The sequence below is a fragment of the Rhinatrema bivittatum genome, chromosome 9 (genome assembly GCF_901001135.1).
Source record: "Rhinatrema bivittatum chromosome 9, aRhiBiv1.1, whole genome shotgun sequence".
NCBI classification, from domain to species: Eukaryota; Metazoa; Chordata; class Amphibia; order Gymnophiona; family Rhinatrematidae; genus Rhinatrema; species Rhinatrema bivittatum.
Genome location: NC_042623.1, coordinates 255,906,415 through 255,926,959, shown reverse-complemented (window position 1 = coordinate 255,926,959; position 20,545 = coordinate 255,906,415). Strand labels below are relative to the sequence as shown.

Genomic DNA, 20,545 nt, shown 5'->3' with positions numbered 1-20,545 from the left:
TGGCAGTATAATAATAATGAGAGATTTCAATTACCCCCAGTACTGACTGGGTCAGTGTCTTATCAGGAGATGACTGCTTCATGGAGTAGCTGGTCCTAGAATAGATGGAGGAGCAGCTACTTTAGATCTGGCCCTCAGAGGAACGCACCATGTGGTGCAAGGAGTTACAGTGGTAGGGTCACTAAGCAATAGCAATCATAATACAATCAAATTTGACAGTATCACTGGAGAGGAGGACATTAAGTAAAACTACTATAGGAACATACAACTTTAAAATGGGAGACTGATAGAATTAGGGAAACAAAAACTAAAAGGAGCTGTTGAGAGGTTAAGTTTCCACGAGGCAGGGATATGATTTAAAAATACCATTTTGGAAGCCTAGATAAAATGTATTGCATGCATTAAAACGGATTGAAGGAAGCCAAAATGACTGCCGGTGTGGTTTAATGGTGAAGTAAAGGAGGCAGTTAAAGCTAAAAGGGCATTGTTCAAAAAATGGAATTCAGACCAAGGATGAAAATAGACATAGACAATAAGCAGTGATAAATGATCTATAAAACAGTAGCTGAACAGGCCAAGAGACTTTGAGAAAAAGCTTGCCAGTGAGGCAAAAACTCTTTTGATGTCCCAGGAGAATGATAGGTGAGGAAGGAGGATGCTCAGCCATTGATAGTTGTTGAAATTGTTTGTTTTTAGTTTTAACTATATTGTGATTCAGTGTTTGTGTTGTAATTCTATGTGAAGTGCTTTGGCCAAATCCTTCTTGGTTTGGAAACATTCATAAATGCTGTTAAAAAAAATGTTTTCACATACATTCAAAGCATAAAATCTGTGAGGAAGTCGGTTGGGCTGAGGGGCAAAAAAGATGCTCAGAGAGAACAAGGAAATAGAACAATTGGATGAATTCTTTGCTTCGGTCTTTAGAGATAAGAACATAAGAACATGCCATACTGGGTCAGACCAAGGGTCCATCAAGCCCAGCATCCTGTTTCCAACAGTGGCCAATCCAGACCAAAAGAACCTGGCAAGTACCCAAAAACTAAGTCTATTCCATGTTACTATTGCTAGTAATAGCAATGGCTATTTTCTAAGTCAGCTTAATTAATAGCAGGTAATGGACTTCTCCTCCAAGAACTTATCCAATCCTTTTTTAAACACAGCTATACTAACTGCACTAACCACATCCTCTGGCAACAAATTCCAGAGTTTAATTGTGCATTGAGTAAAAAAGAACTTTCTCCGATTAGTTTTAAATGTGCCCCATGCTAACTTCATGGAGTGCCCCCTAGTCTTTCTATTATCCGAAAGAGTAAATAACAGATTCACATCTACCCGTTCTAGACCTCTCATGATTTTAAACACCTCTATCATATCCCCCCTCAGCCGTCTCTTCTCCAAGCTGAAAAGTCCTAACCTCTTCAGCCTTCAGTATTGTGTGCAGTTCTGGTTACCCCATATCAAGAAAAACATAGCAGAAGAGCTCTGTGAAATGATACAGGGGATGGAACACTTCTCCTATGATAAGAGGTTACACAGGTTAGGGCTCTTCAGCTTGGAAACCAGACAGCTGAGAGCAGACGACATAAAAATGTATAAAATCATGAGTGGGGTGGAATGGCTAAAGAATGTTTATTTAACTCTTTCAAATAATATTTAAACAAGGGGACAGTGCACGAAATAATCAGCAGATTCAAAAACAATCATAGAAAGTACTTTTTCACTCTGTGCACTATCATGGCATGGAATCTATAATCAGAAGACATTATCAAGGCGATTAAAAGAGATTTGGATCAGTTCCTAAAGGGAAAGTCCATAACATGTTACTAGGCTGGCAGACTAAAGAAAGCTATGGCTAATCCTGGGAGTGAGTAACAGGGATTAGATCTACTTTATGGGATGCCAGGTACTTGCCACCTGGATCGGCCACCTTCAGCGACAGGATGCTGGGTTCGATAGACCTTGCTTTGACCCAGCACGGCATTTGTGTTCTTATTCTAAATTGGACTAAACTCGAAAACTGGCAACAGAGTCTTTGTAAGCCAGTTAGAAGTTTTGAATTGGAACCACTAAGATTTTTTTGCACAAACTTTTATTATTTTCTTTTAATATTTAGTAGTTTTCATTGCGTGCTTTTACAAACAAGACTCGTGGACAAATACTTTTCAAGCCTTTCATGCCTAGGATTGACGCCAAGCACAACAATGCCCCCAGGGGGTGGTGGAGGTCCCATCTAATGGCATGACGGAGACTGAGCTTACTCCAGAGAAGAGTCTCTGCTCTCTCTCTCCCCTTTGAACCCCAGCCCAGCACTTCAAATCCAGTTGCTGTTCTTGTCACAGCGCCGGCTCCCCTCTTTCTGCAGCCATATGGTTCACTCATTGGTTGTTTGAACCACATGGTGCTCTGTATCTGTAGAGCTCTGCATGGTTCGGTCAGGTGATGACTGACCAAACCTTGTCTTGGCGCCCTCTCACCCCCAGCTTGATGCCCCGGGCAGTTGCACAGCTTGTCCACCTCTTACGTCAGCCCTGCCCCTCACACCTCTTTAAATGTACCTCACTCTTAAGAGTTTTCCAGTCTTGTTCCATTCATGATCAGGCACTGCCATGGTTTATAATTTTGTGACTTGAACAAATGCAAAATAGATAACGCTGAAATATCCTTCTCTTGGAGCCAAAGTTAAGAAGGAAGTATTATCTAACCACAAAATATTTTGTAATGAAATTATTAAATTAGATTTTCCATATTCCACTGGGCCATATGAAAATAAATGCCATACAGTTGAACCAAAATGAAGGCTTTTTTAACATATTCTTGTCAAGATGTAGCAAGATTATTCTGGTTTTATAGTAAATTTTTATACAATAGTGTTTGCTTTTCTGTAGTTTTGTTCATACAAGTATATCCCAAAATGCTGTAATCACATGTAGTGTATGTACAAAAATACAACAAAATATAATAGAGATGATGAATCAAGATTAGCAGTCATTAATAAATTGGTTATAAAAAGTTATAACATTTTCTGAAAAATGACATTTTTATTTTTTGTTTTAAGCCCTTCATTTTAATGCCAAAAAAAATGTGTTGATCTACTAAAGGTCAAGGAGATATGTTTAAAATAGTGAGACATTCTTATCCTCTTCTGAGCCTTTCTAAAATACAGAAATGAAATAAAATCCTCAGTTTTAACATTTAGACAGTCTCTTGGAACCTCATGATCTGGTGTTCAAAAAAGAATGATGTCTAAACGTGAGAACTACCACAAAACGAAGCTTAAGTCTGGTATATGATGTATAGCTGGTGCTATTTAGCTATTGTTTAGTGGTGACTAAACACATGATACCAACAACCTCAAAGCAAATTTACAGGGTCATCCATCAAAATGTTATTTTTCACATCTTGCGATGCATATGCAAATTTTGAAAATGTAGTCAAAGCGGAGGAGTTTGGGTGGGGTTTACGAAAACGAGGGGTGTTTAACGTTGTGTGTGATAGCATAACGCAAGTTATCGCACATTTTAATGCCAGAAATAACTCATCTTTTTTCCTGGCATTAAGCTGTGCAATGTGCCTGAACCAGGATTTGCGATATTTATCACTAATCTTGTTTCAGGGAGAAGAGAGAGAGCCTCTGGGTGGCAAACATATTTGTCATTTATTTATATCACTGTAGGAGGGTCAACTAGTAACTCGAGGTGAGGTTTGGGTGTTGGTCTAGGGTTTGGGGGCCAGTTTTACTTGCACAGTCAGAGGTACGAACAGCACAGTACACATCAGTGAACATTTGATGTGATTTGGAATGAGGAAAGGTACCCAAATATGAGAATTATACAATGTACTTTTGCCCTAGCTTGATGCATTCTCTGATGTGTCAACGAGTAACTAGAGGTGACTCTAGTTACTCGTTGACCCTCCTACAGTGATATAAATAAATGACAAATATGAGAGCCTTAGAAAAGAGGCTCATTCGCCAGGCGTGCAGCCCAGCACAAAACATAGAAATGCCTGTATGGGCACTTCTCAGCTTGTGAAGTGAAAATAGCATGAGTGCGACAAATATACATGCATTGCGGTAAATATCTATGCGAAGTGCTAAAAATAGTGCGTGTTGCGGTAACTAAAAAATTACCCTAACCACGTCCCTTTTTTTTTCGCGGGTGCTATTCATGCGAAAATTATAGCAAAATGATGAATGTAGGCCTAAATGAGTAGACTGATAATTAACAGTTCCTGTATTGTCATTGTAAAAATGAGAACTAACAGGTCTGAATTAAAACGACCCTTTTCAAAGAAACATACAGAACTGTAGTGGTATTCTATCAACAGACCCTCTTTTTTTCCTTTAATTTCAATGTCTCTCTTCGCTGCAAATAAAGTATTTAAGATTAATGGAAATCTTTTTATCCAGTTGCAACACATTTAAACCCTATGAAAGCCCATCGATCTATTAAATTGGCAGCCAGATTTATCCAGATTGGTGACTAATGGCAGCAAGGGGAAAGCTAATTGATTGTATCAAATCTGAACTAGAAACCTAAAGTAGAACAAATGAAAGGTAAGAAACAAGTCACAGAAGAAAGGAAAACATGCTTAGAATTTTGGATCCATAAATATCTAACAATCCTAGCTGACACACATCTCTCAGATGGAGCTAGTCTGTTCTCTGGAAAACATTCTGATTAGTCACTTCTTCTTATCGGCAAAGCTCAAATTCCTTCTGCACAGCAGATGTGTAAATGCTGAGATTGGATCAAGCCCAATTGTTTGTTTTTTTTGTTGTTTCATTTTGGCAAACGTTTTACAATGTAGATTTAAGTAATGCACATTGAATTGTCTAAGCTTATATGATGCACCCACTTACATTTTATCTTTTGTTTTGTGTAGCAGATCAAGAGATTTACCTTTCCGAGGCGTTTCACAAGGCCTTTCTAGAAGTTAATGAGGAAGGGTCAGAAGCTGCTGCAGCCTCTGGTACAGTACATGATTTCTGAAATACTAAATAGTGAACTAATTAATGTTCGGGTTTTTTTTCAAAAATAAAAACTAAGTAGAGTTGAACATCAAAGCTCGATTTGTACCAGGATGTGTGATCTGGCATTGGGCAGTTTTGTGGAACAACATGCATCCCGTGCAAAGCCAGGGCAAACAGTTTGGGCAAGTTGGCAGTCTGTTTTGAAATTTTGTTTGAAGGAATAGTACACATGGTTTGTGAAGATTTTTTTTTTTTTTTATTCCGTTCCTATGAATGATGTAGGTTACAAATTTTCCCATTTTCTTGCATCGCCACTAACACATACCAGCTATTTAATTTAATAGTGGTACAAACCCAGCTGTTCAGATTTTCAGGATACCCACAATGAAGACGTATGAGATTGGCATACAAATGGCAGCAGTGCATGCAAATGTAATGTATATTCATCCTGAAATCTTGACTGATTAGGTATCTTCAGAGGATTGCATTGAGAACCACTGAATTAAGGAATTTGCTTTACCACCCCCCTGCCCTCTGCCCCCCACCCAGTAGGATGACATTGAGAAACTAGTGTTTACAGAATAGGTTTTCTTTAATGACTGCTTCAGCATACCAGATAAGGCTTAGCTTTTGCATTTGGTACAAAATTGTCTAAGATCGCTTGGCACAAGGGTGGGCTACTCTGCTTCGAGAATGCCACAAACAGGTCTGGTTTTCAGGATATCCACAATGAATATACATGAGGTATATTTATATTTATTTATTTATAACTTTTATATACCGGAGTTCAACTAACAAAGTTAATTATCACTTCGGTTTACATTACAGCCAGCAAAAAAATAACAGAGACAAAGTCTTGTTTTACAATAAACATGGTAGAAGTAACCTGGATAACTCGGCGAACAGGGTAGAAATAATCTGCAAAAAAACATATTCATATTGTTCATATGCGCTGCCTCCATTGTATGCAAATATCTCTTGCATGTTCATTGTGGATAACCTAGTTTCTTTTCATGAACAAGGGCAGCATCTAGTTACTGTGGAGTCCAAAACAAGCACTTTTCAGACATGGTCTTGAGAGAGTCCTGTTAATTTTGATTTTCTTGTGTGTGTAAAACATTTATGTACATAAACAATATGAATAAATAGAACACCTAAAACTTCTAGCGGGGAATACTGGGCTTTGCAATTTATGTACGCGAATACTCACTCTACTAGTTGGTTGGGGAATCAGCTTCATAGTTTATCTGCAGCTCTTGCTCTTGAACATTTTACTCCCACTACAGAGTTATCTTGCTTACAGTGACATTGTTTCAGTTTAGATTAAATTGTGGGGTTTTTGGGGGTCATCTCGCTGCCAAGCATTCAGCTTTTTGTCCTGAAGTTACTCCTGTTTACATTCTAAATGGTGGCAGATAAAGGCAATGCGTTAGGTAATATGGTGTGTTTTTGGTTTTGTTGCTGATCTATAGGAATGATAGCTATCAGTAGGATGGCAGTGCTGTACCCACAAGTTATTATCGACCACCCCTTCTTCTTTCTGATCAGGAACAGAAAAACAGGTGAGTACTTTTGCCTTTTGGTGGCAGTGCATTTTTTCACATTGTCTCCCCTACCAGTGTGGCAAAGCATCCTCTTTTCATGATCCACACAGAGTTGCAAGGATTTTAGTGACAGAATTCCTTAATGTTTTAATTTGTTCCACTCTTCAAAATGCATTATATTCAGGTACTGTGAGCATTATCAACCAGTTATCTTTTTCCAGCATTTTCCTTCCTTACATAATTTTGGCTGAGGATTAAACCTGCCTTTGACAGTTCTGGTCACAAAAAGCTATTGCCCCTGCAGCAGTGCCTGATCAGATAAAATAATTACTCAAAGTGTATAGCTTCTAAAACGAACTATTAGTAATCTATACACATTAACAATAAGGTGAGGCTTATTTTATGCTGTTATGTATCCCTGGAGAAGAATCTCTATCTTAAATACCTGGAATAAATAAGAAAAAAAATACTATTTTGGAATAATTTTAGGCCACATAGGAATGGCCAATGGAAAACATTAAATACAGTCAATCTAGTACTTACAGTGAAAGAAGGAGGGATGAAGCAATCTTAAGGATTGTACAATTTTAAATGTCCAGTTTACTTTAATTTAGAGATTTCAGGTTAGGGCCCATTGAGGTTTTACTTTCCTTCAGCATTTGCGTACTATGAAAAATGTGAAAAGCATTAAACACTTCAAGGACACATTTTTAAAAAATATGTTCCTTTTATTTCCTTCAAGGTTGCCTTTTGTTTATGGGAAGAGTCATGCACCCAGAAGCACTGAACTCTAGTGGCCATGATTTTGAAGCACTTTAGTTAGAAAACAAGAGTCCAAGAGGAAGCACACTGTTTGCAAGTGATACCCTTTAATGTTTGCAGGTTTGCAATGTATGATACTGTTTAATATCTCTTCTGATTACATTTCAAGCAGGAAGTCAGTATTTGTGTTGTGGAGTAAAGCTGTCAGTATTCCAATATTCGCATTGTTGCTATTGTGATTGTTTGCCAAATTTCAAAATCAAATTATGGTACGTGTGAAAAGCTCTTTTCCTTAACAGTATTATCAGTATTAAAAAATATTTGACAAGTACTGCACTGACTGCTCTTCATATGCAGACACTGAGCACTACCAGAATAGTCGTCAACTTTACCCCAATGGTGATTTTTTTCTTTTTCCCTGTAGAACAATGTGCTTTTCAAATGTGTGTTTAAATTACTAGTCTAATAGACAGTCTGTGTTCAGTCCTTGACTGTGTCTGATGATGATGTTGGCATGTTGTCATTGGTCTTGTGTATGAGAAAACAGCTGCACGTTTCCCAGATGAATTTCAACCGATGTAATAGAAAATTAGCAGCACTTCTTCTCTGAAGAGCACATTGTACCCTGTGTACAGGAATGTGAAAACTTGTACTTTACTTTAATAATAAAGTTTGATACTGATGATGGATCCTATTCTGTGAGATTGTGTGTTGAGCTGCCCTATCTTTTACGTCAGTGATATGCTGTAATACCTGCTACCAGCAATGCAAACTCACCACTTGGTAGAAACCAGAAATTCAGCTTTGAGTTAAACGTGCAGTTAAACAGATGAATTAAGTTCACCTAAGTAAGCAAGTTTATCACTCTAACATTAAAACACAGTTATCTGAGCTGGTAAATCATTAGCACATTTGTCTTTTGGAAATGCCGTCCGCAGTATTGGCATTATCCAAGCCTGGCTTTTGTTTCTTCTTTGAGAGAGGGTCATTTCTTTCTTCCACCCTGCAGAAGAATAGACCAGAAATAAAAAAAAAATAAAATAAAATTTCCATTAAAGAATTTTTTTGTGTTCAAAATATTTCAATAAATAAAAAATAATTAAAAATGAAATAAGGCTGTGTGGTCCAGCCCATAGGGGAGATCTGGGTTGGATTCCTGGGTGCAGCATTTGCTCATGGCCACAAGTAGGGATGGTTCTGCAAAGGGAATTCTGGCCTTCACCCAACATTTCTGCCTAGTGGTAGGATTCAGGATGCACACATCCCCGGACTCTTCCTGAGGATGGTCACTAATAGAGCCAGTTTTCTTCTTCTATAAGCCACTATCTGGAGAGAAGATCCTACACAGCACTGGATTTAGGTAACAGACACGTGCCTTGGATGCCAAATTCTGAAGGTACTCAAAAACTGAGGCTCCCACGGCTGTTCTCTGATTTCCAGGAAAGAGGAGAAGGAGGGAATGCCTTGCTGCAAGTCCTCTACTTATGTGCGTCATCATCTCAAATCCAGCCATGCCCACTGACCTCAATTGGGGGTCAGAAATATTTCCACTTGGTCAACCTCCCTCACCTACTTTCTTTCTTCCTACTCTTCTCTTCATCATAAATGCCAGTGTAAATGATTGGTTGGGGTGAGCTCTGATTGGGATGGAAGGCCAGGTGTGGATGAAAGTGAGCTGGTCAAAAATATATACAAATGTTTTATGGCTTCTAACCTTCTGCTGTGGGTGTCTGAGTTTTATTTATTTATTTTTTTTTTTTTAACATTTTTGTTACACTTCAGCTCTCCATCTTTTTCTATAGATGCATTCAGTTAAAGCAAGCCTGCCTCAGATTTTGGAAAACATTTTAACAGCATTCAGATTATATAAGAACCACAGTTTAGTAATTTTATAAAATAAGATAATTGGTTGACTTTATGGTAAATATATAAAATATGACTTGAAGAACTCTTATCAGCAAAAATTAAATCCCTCCATTATATTACAGTATTGGTTAAAACATAAAGACCTGATATTTGTTTTCATACAGAGATAATTTATACCAGGTGTTGCATAACCTTTACCTCCCCCATTGCAGCAGAGATCTGATAGAAACCCGCAATATACCATTTTAGTCAGCATTCAAAACTGAATTAAACATAACTGGTAATTAGTGAGCCTACCATCTGCTTGCAAAATGGTTTTAAAATGAGCGGGGTATGAACGCAACCAATTTTGAAATCTATTTCATTTTCCAAATGTAATATGATCAATTCCAAATTTCAATGCAAAGTTTTGGTGGAATAACATTCTTGACCACTTTTCTTCAATATTAAACTCTTCATCTTGTCCTTAATAATGGCACCTATGTTTTTGACAGTGTTCGAGTCTGGAGAGTTCTCTGGCCAAACGTTGTTACCCCAAAAGTCAAAGCCATTGTCTTTAAGCAGATGTTGTGTGGCATTGGCTCGCATGTGTGGTGCATTATGGACAAAAGTAGCTTCACCTACTTCCAAAACATTTTCCGGATCACTCAAAAATGGGATAACATTTTCAGCTAAAATTGAATTCCAAAAAGGCACCATCCCAAGATTCCCCATGTTCTCTGATTACCCACATTTTTTTCCACTGTGAACATGCAAAAAGATCAACACAAGCAGGGTTTCTGACAATTTAGCAATAACGTACCTCGTCACATTTTCTGACCAAACACGATCATTTTGAAAATGTGGTTTTCAAATTGACCAAATGAAAAAAATCCCTGGAAGGCGCTCAATGAAGGAAGTCCTCTTCAACCCAATTTTGTAACCAATTCGCCAGACACAGCCTGCTTTGGATATGGGTTTCGGTTTTCACTGGTTTCAAAATAGCATGAAATGCCTGTATACCAGCCCTGACTCTATAACGATTAACTGTTCCTCTCTGAACTTTTTTTCCTCCTGTCATCCAAAATTGTTCATTCCTCCTGGCAACATCTTTGTTTTTCCTGCTTGTTACTAATTTTTCAGCAATCCACTTTTTCCATAATAAAGGTTGCTCAGGCATCACGCACCTCACGAAATGCAGTACGCTAAAGGGGCTAATTTTAAAATCCCTCCGCGTGGCGATTCCCGGAGATATACGCGTGGCTGGGCCATGCATTTGCCGCGCAGATTTTCACAGGTCCGCAGCCACGCGCGTATCTCCCGGTATGCACATTGCGAAGGGTTTAGAAGAAGGGGTCGGGGATGGGCGTGGGCTGGCCGGGACAGCACCATTAGGCAGAGTCTCGCACAAGCACGCGCTGGGATCCAACCAGCCCACGTGACCTGCTGTTGCTGTAGACCGCAGGTAAGTCTAAAGGCAAAACTTTCTAGGGTAGTTAGGGGGTTTTTAGGGGTTGGAGCTAGTTGGGTAAAAGGAAGGCAGATTAGTTAGGGAGTTTAGAATGTCCACTCATTTACTGGAGCGGACTGGGAGGGAATTGGGGGAAAAGGCCTATTGCGTCGCCACATGCATCTACTAAAATCCCCCCCACTTACATGCACATGGGTAGGCAATTTTATAACATGCGTGCATTTACGAGCACGTTATAAAATCAGTGCATCAATGTGCACGAGCCGGCAACCGTGCGCATATGGGTGCCCACGCGCGGTTCTTAAAACCTACCTTTTAATACGGTCAATCTGACACTGTTTTTCACTATTGTGCATTTCGGCCATAAATAATAAATTTAAATAATGTGTAAAGTACTGTTAAATTCCGAATTGAATAACCTTCAAAATAGTACAAAAATTATATTAGGATAATGCAGTGGGGCGCTGTGGGTGAAGCAAAGGGTATGCAACATCTGGTACACTGATTTATTCTTTCTTAGCATGCAAGTCCTATTTGTGCAGAAAGAGTCTAGAATTTAATTGGATATTTTAATCTTATAAGATAACTAGATTTCACTTTTTACCTGAAGTACCATTTCCCTTCCTCCAGGCCTATTATTTCTCCTGGTATTCCAGTTCTGGGCCACAGCCAGCTTGGAATTCTCCTCTCCAGCAGCAGTATGGTTGCAGTAATCTTAAGTAAAGTGATGATTATTAGTAAAGCAGTGTTTTCTGAGTTCACAGCCACTCTATCTTATATACTAAGTATGTAAAAGTCCATTTTCCAATGCCCTAAGTTTGTATGCAAGGAATATCGCCAGGTATATAATAGTGTGTGAAGGATCTGTGTAATATTAAGAGATTAGGGGAACATTTTTATAGTAGTAGTAGTGCGAGTAGCTACAAAATTGTATTTTCAACTAGATTATCTTATTGACTTCAGCTAGCTGGAATTTGCCAAAGTGTAGAATTTCTCAGACATGCTGTGTTTTTTCACACCGGATCGTTGAAAATCCAAATCCGATATACCAGCCCGAGGAAGTCAAGGATGGGAAGGGAGAAAAGGGGAATTGGATTCTGACAACAACCAAGAGGGCCCTGAATTCTACAGCCTGGGTTACTGATAAGTAGGTATAAGGGGAAAAAGCACAGGACTGCTTCTATGGCAAAGTTCGTAAGCAAAGCACGTCAAGCAGCATTGTCTGAATTTTCAAGGAAGCACATCACCCAGTAAAAAATGTTGCTAGCTGAAATTTTAGTGTCATAAAGCTTGGAATAACTGCACGGAGCAGCAGTTACTACCCTTAAGAGAAACATGTGGGTAGCCTGCATGACGTTGTAATTGCTTCCTAAGGAAGCTTGCTGGGAAGGCTGGATGGACCATTTGGTCTTTTTCTGCCATCATTACTATGTTGCTATGTCAATGGTGGTTAGTTTTACTGGAACTGAAGCCTTTCCGTTTTAAAAAAAAAAAAAAAAAAGAGCCAAGTAAACACAAGTGTGAAAAATCTATTTTTTTTTAACTGGATGGTGAATCTACTGTAGAGATTCACACATTATCTTCCCCCCTCACCCCCCACCACTTAGAGGAAAAAGGAAAGGCAGCAATGAGTAAGACTGAAGAAGCAATAGGGTTAAGGACATATAAGTTGGTATTGAAAAGAAAATTGGTAGTGCTACTGATTTAAGAATGAGAAAAGTCTGGAATTTGTGTGCAAGGTTTAAATGAGTATCAGCCATGAAGAGAATTTTGCTGCAGGTGAATGTTTGGTTTTTTTTTTTTTTTTAATGCAGCACATTTGTACATTTTTTTAGCCACTGCCATTTTAAGATATGCAAGCCTTGGGTTTAGGGGAGAAAATTAAAATGTCAAGTTATGTGTCTTGAGCAATAATTCAACTTTGACCAAGTTGGTAAAAGGTGCTTATTTTAAATAAATATAAGCAGAATTGATCAGAGTAGCTATATAAAAGCTTTGCATCTGCAACCCAAATGTATAGTAATCTTTAATTGCCATAAAGGAAAGATTTGCATGTATAGATACTTTGAAAAGAAAAAAACCTATTGCAGTGTTTCCCAGCCCTCTCCTGGAGGCACACCTATCCAGTTGGGATTACATGAGTTAGATTTGCATACACTGCCTCTCCAGTGTATGTAAATCTCTAAGGCATATTCAGTATGTATATCTAAAAACGTGACTGGTTAGGTGTGCCTCCAGGAGAGGGTTTGGAAAACTTATCTATTATGATGCATTGACAACTAAGACTAAATTTTAAAGGATGTGTGCGTGCAGTTCCTGGCGCACGCACATGGTCACGCCAATTTTATAACATAGGCGCACATGTTATAAAATCCACGACCTGCACGCATATGCATGGCTGATTTTATATTGGCTTGTGAGCCATCAAAGCAGAGGGCTATTTATTTATACCATTTTATATCTGATATGTTCAATGTGGGTTTAAAAAAAAAAATTAGGCAAGGTGTGTGTTACAGATCAGTCAATTTTATAATGGAGAAGAGATTAAGCAAATGTTTGTTCATACCTGTGCTTTCCATAGAATCTTCCGCTCATTGCTCACCCGGAAGTGAGTATCGCCCATCAAAGCAATTACAAGGTTCAAAAGTAGAATATAAGCAAAAACCATGTAAACCAGATACAGGATGATGATAATTGTTGGCATTTTGACTGTGGGTGTGCTTGGCAAATTTGTTAAACCCATCATGAGTTGAAAGAGCGTAAAGATGGTAATTGGAAAGTCGCTGAAATATGGAAACAATGTCACATTCATGGCTTGGAAGTGAACATCAAAGGCTGTAATATAAAGAAAAATTCAATGAACACACAGATATTGGAAGGTGAGTGGAGGAGCATGCTCTGTATTCGTGGAATACCATTTCATTTGTTTTCTTTGCCTTTAATCAGCAAATACCACCTATTAATGTAAATGGGGTTTTTTTTTTTGTTCTATTGATCACAGTCTTTGTTGCTAATAGTGTGGCTTCTGCTGGCCAAGAAAAGGCAGTGAGAAATCGGATCATTTTGTAAGATCTCAGCCCTGCTTTAGGCATGGTGCCAGGCTGGTACATGGCTGCCGCTGTTAACCCCGTGCCATGCCTGGAACGGCGGGGGGAGGAGGATCACGGCACTCACGTTGGTGTGGGGCGGCGCGGGCAGGAGCGGCATCAGTGCTGCACAATGACGCTGCCGACACACTGATGTCACTTCCGCGGTGTGGGCATGCGTGGCCGAGCGCCGCAAGGCCAGGAAGAAGGGCAGAGGGGCCGGGCAGGGGAATGGCCCCGATGATGGAATGGGCCCGGGGAAGGGGTTGGGACATCCCGTGATGGCCATTTGAAGCCCGGGAGCTGTCCCAGGGAACGGGGGCAGCGGGGCGGGGATTTTTTTATGAGTAGCACACCTGGATTCAATCTCTTTTTGCTACTGCTCCCCACACTACTGCCTTCTCCTTTTGAGAAGTTCTTACAATAGCTGGCTGTGAAGCAGAGAAGCCAGGATTCAAATCCAGCTTCTACTAAGTCTCTAGTCTCCCTGGACTGCTGGAAATAAAAAAAAAAAAAAAAGAGAGAGAGGGCGTTTTAAGCCCTTTAATTTTGCAGCCATGCCGTGCGGTCATAAACCGAGAGCCCTGGCTTGCCACCCTACTCAACGGGGGGGGGGGGGGATCCTGACTGTGCAGACCCACCTCAGGCAGAATCGCCGGGTACACTGCCATCCAAAACCCCTTGGGGGGAGGGGGGCACAGGATCAGGAGGCCACAAAGCACTTCAGGCAAGAGCCGAAGAAAGATCCCATTTCCCCTAGGGGACCCGCCAGTCAGCTTTGATCCATCCAATGAAAAGCAGCGCAGTGAGGGAGTGGGATTGGGGCTTCTTGGGGGTAGTCACCCTGCTGAAGGCAGCTACATCCCTCTGTCCTCCCTATCGGCCTTCCAGCCAGTGGGGTGGGGACCACTCAGCCAGCCATCCAGGTGCTTTCATCCCTGCGAGAACAGGTTGGTATTTGGTTGGGGAAGCCCAACCGTGCAAGTAATCCTGCCTTTCCATACAGCGCACCTTCAGTGCAGATACCAGCTTGGAGAGTTACAGAGGCTGTAACTCCTTCCTGGCCTGTGTGGCCATACTCGGGCCCTCCTGGTTTCTATCAGGGGGCCCAATCCCAATGGCAACCTGGGGGCGCCTCCTTCGCACGGGGCAATGGGCTTCTGGGTATGCTCTGTGCCCGCAAGCCAAGGGCAGCAGCTTGCCTGCACTGCAGGAACACACGGCGATAGTTCCCTCGCACCCTGGGGGGATGCCTGGCCCCGGCTCTGGCTTGTGTTTCAGCATTTATGGGGAAGGGCCAGTCCTTTGGACTTCACTGGACCTCCAGAATGCCACCAATGTGGATCCAGCTCCAGTCCCTGGGCTCCAGTCAGCAGCCCCTGTGTCTGCTGAAGGCGAGTCCAACATTGTTACTGCTGTGGTTGGGGCTGGGGAGACCTCTAATCAACCACCGGAGATAGCTGCCGACCAACTCCTTGCAGATGGCAACAAAGTTGCCAAGCGGAGGCACAAAAAGGAAAAGTAGGAGGCACTCCCACCACTCTGACTCCTCAGGCAGCAGGAGTTCCTCATCTGTATCCTCCTCGGTTCACACGGGAGGGGTCATAGAACACCACAGCTGCTACTGCCGGTCTACCTGCCCTCAACACTACGAAGAAGCTTTGGCAGGGTGTCCCACATTCACTCTGATGCCAATATGTTGACGTACTTAGTCTGATGGATGAGCACAAACGGGAGGAAGGGCTGCACAAGGGGTGCAGGCAGCAGGAAGCCCCTGTGGGTCTCGAGGACTATTAATAACTGGGTGCGGTCCTTTGCAGGTCTGGCATCGATAGTTGGCCAAGCTGACCCCCTCACAGCACTTGGCAATGTGGTCCTGCTTAGACACCATTGTCAGTGCTCACACTACATACGAGGGATTTGCTTGGTTGAACTATGATGAGTGGTTCAGAGAGAAGACGGTGGGCACCCCATCTATGTCCTGGGGCACTCACAATATCAAGTTGTGGTTTACTCACATGACAGCTGGGAGGCTCAAGTGACCAATCGCTCCTCTCCGCCCCAAAGGGGCTCCCAAGGTTGGGGGTCAGGCGTCCAGTCCCATTGCCAAAGCTTGTTGGCATTATAACAAAAATGGGGGTGTATGATGCAGGATTGTAAGTACAAACAGATTTGCACTCCTGCGCCACCAGTCACCCTGCCATCAAATGTACAAAGATAGCTCCCGGTGGTAGAGGCATGTAGCCTTTATGTTAGAGCCTCGATTCTAGTTAGGTGAAAGCAGTTGGTGACAGGTCTTAGCATTTACCCCAGAAGGAATGCAATGTAAACTCTGTACAAGGCTTTTAAGGATGGCTTCAGCATCCCCTATGAGGGTCCTCTGGCAAGGTTGTGAGGGAGAAGCTAGCGGTGGAGAGTGGTCTCGGCAGGGTGGCAGGCCCCTTTCCCCTGCCTTCCTTTGACAGGATGGTTTTATCAATTTGGAAGTGGTGCCCAAGAAAGAGTCAGGTAAGTTTAGACTTATACACAACCTCTCTTACCCAGCTGGTCGGGCAGTGAATGATTTCATCCCCCAAGAGGCCTGTACGGTTCAATACGCCTACTTCGACAGCGTACTCAACCTCCTCAGGGATTGTGGGGAGGGGGCACTCATGACTAAGGTGGACATTGAGTCTGCCTTCCAGCTCTTACTGATGCATCCACATGACTTCCCTCTGCTGGGGTTCTTCTTTGAGGGCGCCTATTAGTTTGATAGGTGCATGCCCATGGGGTCCTCTGTTTCGTGTGCACCCTTTGAGACTTTCAGCACCTTCTTGCATTGGGAGTTGTCCTGGTTTGACAGGCTTCATTCACTACATGGATGATTTTCTATTCGTGGGCCCTTGCAACTCAGATGCGTGCCGCGATCTCTTAGACGGCTTTCAAACCATGACTAGAGATTTTGGCGTTCTGCTGGCAGAGGACAAGCTGGAACCGCCAACTAAAGTGTTAACATTCCTGGGCATCGAGCTCGACACCATTCAAATGTTGGCCAGCCAATAAAAATCAGGAGCCGGTCAAACTGATCTGGAACATGCGCTTGGCTTGCAAGATAACCCTAGCCGCTATGCAATCCCTAATCAGGAGCCTGGCTTTTGCTTCTTGGGTAATTCTTTTGGGGTGGGTGTTTTTATGATTAATTGATTAATGCGCCCATAACAGTCACAAAGAAGTACCACTGCCTATGAGTTACACGCACTATTCACAAAGATCTCGGGGTATGGGAGAAATTCCTGACTGATTTCAATGGCTCAGTGGCGTGGCTACCCCTACCAGTATCCAGAGCTGTTCTCCAATGCTTCAGGGGATGTTAGCTTTGGCCTATACTATCAAGGCAGCTGGTGTGCGGAGATGGCCAAATTAGGCAGATTCAGGGATCACGTCAAACATCACCTTCCTGGAGTTATTACTCCCGGGGGAATTCTGCGCAAAAAAATTAAAATTCTGCACACAAATACTTAAAATTCTGCAAACTTTATATTGGTCAAAATAACACAATTTACATGACAGTTTTAAGTAATTTTAAATTAATACATAAAAGTTATTACTTAAAGATGCAGAATTTTAAATATTTTGAGCAGAATTTCCATTGAAATTCACTGTAAGAGTGTCCCTTCCACTCGCTCTCCCTACTCCCCTGGCCACTTTGCCTTCTCAGGCCCCAACTCCTCCACCTGCCGAGTATCTCTCCCCTCCACCTCTAGGCTCAACCCCTTCCACTCTATTGCCAGTCCCAGAGTTTGACCCCATTCTCAGTACTGCCCCTCACACACACTCCCTATGTCCTTCCCTCTCTCACACACATGCTCCCTCTCTGTAATTCACATACACACACCCTCATACAGGCTCCCTCACTCTCTCGTGCACATACACCCATCCCCTCATACAGGGCCCTCTCTCTTGCATACATACCCACACAAGCTCCTTTCTCTTTCACACATACATCCTCACACAGGCTACCTATGTCTCTCATACCCTTCACACAGGCTCCATATCACACATACACAATCCCTTCACACAGACTAGCACCCTCACATACACACAATCCCTTTTTCATACACACGAGCTCCCAATCTTTCACACACACACACACACACTCCTTCACAATCCCTCATATAGGCTCCCTCTCTCTGAAACCCACACTCAAGCATCCCCTCCACCCCCTCTCTTACCTCCCATGCTCTCTCTCTCATCCTCCCCTACACCCCTCCCCTCATGTAGGCTCCCTCTCTGAAACCCACACTCAAGCATCCCCCCCTCTCTCACACACCCACACATTCTCTCTCACCGGCATCCTTCCCCCGCGTTTTCTGCAGGACGCACTCCGTTTGCGGCGAAGCTGAAGGCCCGGAACGTCGTTCGTGGTGAAAAGGGAAGGTCCCCATGTGCCGCAGGACACGCTTCGTTCACGACAAAGATGAAGGCCTGGGGGCGCCATTCATGGTACACAGGGGTCTTCCCTTTTCACCACGAACGGCACACCGGGCCTTCATCTTCGCCGCAAATGGAGCACATCCTGCGGCATGTCGGGATCTCCTCTGCTATTTTCTGTGCAGGGGGGAATTCTGCGCAAATTCTGTTCAAATTCTGTGCTCTGCAGTAGCGCAGAATTCCCCCAGGACTAAGTTATGCCCAATAGTGGTGGCACTCCATATTTGGCATGTGACTGGCGGACAGAAAGGTGATATTTTGGTGTGACAACCTAGCAGTCATACGCATAGGAGTGAATCTCGCAGACTGCCGACTGTTTCAGAACTACTGAGGCTAATGTTCTTGAGGTGTTTGCAGAGAAATGCATTAGCACGGGCAAGGCACATTCCCGGTCTTCGCAACAAGATTGCTGATTGTCTCTCGTTCTAAGTCGGAAGATTTCTGAAGGCTTGCTCTGGACCTCGATTCCTGTACACCTCTGGGGCATTGGAGCCAGGACATACTTGACCTGCTGCATCATTCAAAAATTGAAAGAAGGATCCAACAGAAGAAAATAGGATAAAGCATAAACATTGGCAAGTTAAATGTAAAACATTGATAAGACAGGCTAAGAGAGAATTTGAAAAGAAGTTGGCAGTAGAGGCAAAAACTCACAGTAAAAACTTTTTTAAATATATCCGAAGCAAAAAGCCTGTGAGGGAGTCAGTTGGACCGTTAGATGATCGAGGGGTTAAAGGGGCACTTAGAGAAGATAAGGCCATCGCGGAAAGATTAAATGATTTCTTTGCTTCGGTGTTTACTGAAGAGGATGTTGGGGAGGTACCCGTAATGGAGAAGGTTTTCATGGGTAAAGATTCAGATGGACTGAATCAAATCACGGTGAACCTAGAAGATGTGGTAGGCCTGATTGACAAACTGAAGAGTAGTAAATCACCTGGACCGGATGGTATACACCCCAGAGTGCTGAAGGAACTAAAAAATGAAATTTCAGACCTATTAGTAAAAATTTGTAACTTATCACTAAAATCATCCATTGTACCTGAAGATTGGAGGATAGCAAATGTAACCCCAATATTTAAAAAGGGCTCCAGGGGTGATCCGGGAAACTACAGACCGGTTAGCCTCACTTCAGTGCCAGGAAAAATAGTGGAAAGTGTTCTAAACATCAAAATCACAGAACATATAGAAAGACATGGTTTAATGGAACAAAGTCAGCATGGCTTTACCCAAGGCAAGTCTTGCCTCACAAATCTGCTTCACTTTTTTGAAGGAGTTAATAAACATGTGGATAAAGGTGAACCGGTAGATATAGTATACTTGGATTTTCAGAAGGCGTTTGACAAAGTTCCTCATGAGAGGCTTCTAGGAAAAGTAAAAAGTCATGGGATAGGTGGCGATGTCCTTTCGTGGATTGCAAACTGGCTAAAAGACAGGAAACAGAGAGTAGGATTAAATGGACAATTTTCTCAGTGGAAGGGAGTGGACAGTGGAGTGCCTCACTTTTCAATATATTTATAAATGATTTGGAAAGAAATACGACGAGTGAGATAATCAAATTTGCAGATGACATAAAATTGTTCAGAGTAGTTAAAACACAAGCAGATTGTGATAAATTGCAGGAAGACCTTGTGAGGCTGGAAAATTGGGCATCCAAATGGCAGATGAAATTTAATGTGGATAAGTGCAAGGTAATGCATATAGGGAAAAATAACCCATGCTATAATTATACAATGTTAGGTTCCATATTAGGTGCTACAACCCAAGAAAGAGATCTAGGTGACATAGTGGATAACACATTGAGATTGTCGGTTCAGTGTGCTGCGGCAGTCAAAAAAGCAAACAGAATGTTGGGAATTATTAGAAAGGGAATGGTGAATAAAACTGAAAATGTCATAATGCCTCTGTATCGCTCCATGGTGAGACCGCACCTTGAATACTGTGTACAGTTCTGGTCGCCGCATCTCAAAAAAAAATATAATTGCGATGGAGAAGGTACAGAGAAGGGCTACCAAAATGATAAGGGGAATGGAACAGCTTCCCTACGAGGAAAGACTAAAGAGGTTAGGACTTTTCAGCTTGGAGAAGAGACGACTGAGGGGGGATATGATAGAGGTGTTTAAAATCATGAGAGGTCTAGAACGGGTAGATGTGAATCAGTTATTTACTCTTTCGGATAGTAGAAAGACTAGGGGGCACTCCATGAAGTTAGCATGGGGCACATTTAAAACTAATCGGAGAAAGTTCTTTTTTACTCAACGCACAATTAAACTCTGGAATTTGTTACCAGGGGATGTGGTCCGTGCAGTTAGTATAGCTGTGTTTAAAAAAGGATTGGATAAGTTCTTGGAGGAGAAGTCCATTACCTGCTATTAAGTTCACTTAGAGAATAGCCACT

At 42.0% G+C, this 20,545-nt stretch overlaps 2 protein-coding genes across 5 annotated transcripts in view; one reads left to right on the top strand and one right to left on the bottom strand.

Moving 5' to 3' along the window:
* SERPINI1 (serpin family I member 1) overlaps positions 1-7,967 on the top strand; it is a 118,746-nt gene extending 110,779 nt beyond the window's left edge. For 3 of the 4 annotated variants that reach the window (XM_029615007.1, XM_029615005.1, XM_029615006.1), the window contains 3 exons: positions 4,885-4,971; positions 6,445-6,534; positions 7,259-7,967. In XM_029615007.1, coding sequence (XP_029470867.1) covers positions 4,885-4,971; positions 6,445-6,534; positions 7,259-7,335 — 254 coding nt within the window. In that variant the 3' untranslated portion in view covers positions 7,336-7,967. The remainder of the gene's footprint in view (positions 1-4,884; positions 4,972-6,444; positions 6,535-7,258) is intronic. The other variant, XM_029615008.1, reaches the window with a different exon arrangement.
* A 211-nt stretch (positions 7,968-8,178) lies between these two features.
* The window catches only part of LOC115099641 (transient receptor potential cation channel subfamily V member 6-like), a 70,487-nt gene continuing 58,120 nt past the window's right edge, over positions 8,179-20,545 (bottom strand). The window contains exons 13-15 of the mRNA XM_029617372.1: positions 13,161-13,429; positions 11,199-11,308; positions 8,179-8,281 (exon numbers count right to left, since the gene is read on the bottom strand). Coding sequence (XP_029473232.1) covers positions 8,182-8,281; positions 11,199-11,308; positions 13,161-13,429 — 479 coding nt within the window. The 3' untranslated portion in view covers positions 8,179-8,181. The remainder of the gene's footprint in view (positions 8,282-11,198; positions 11,309-13,160; positions 13,430-20,545) is intronic.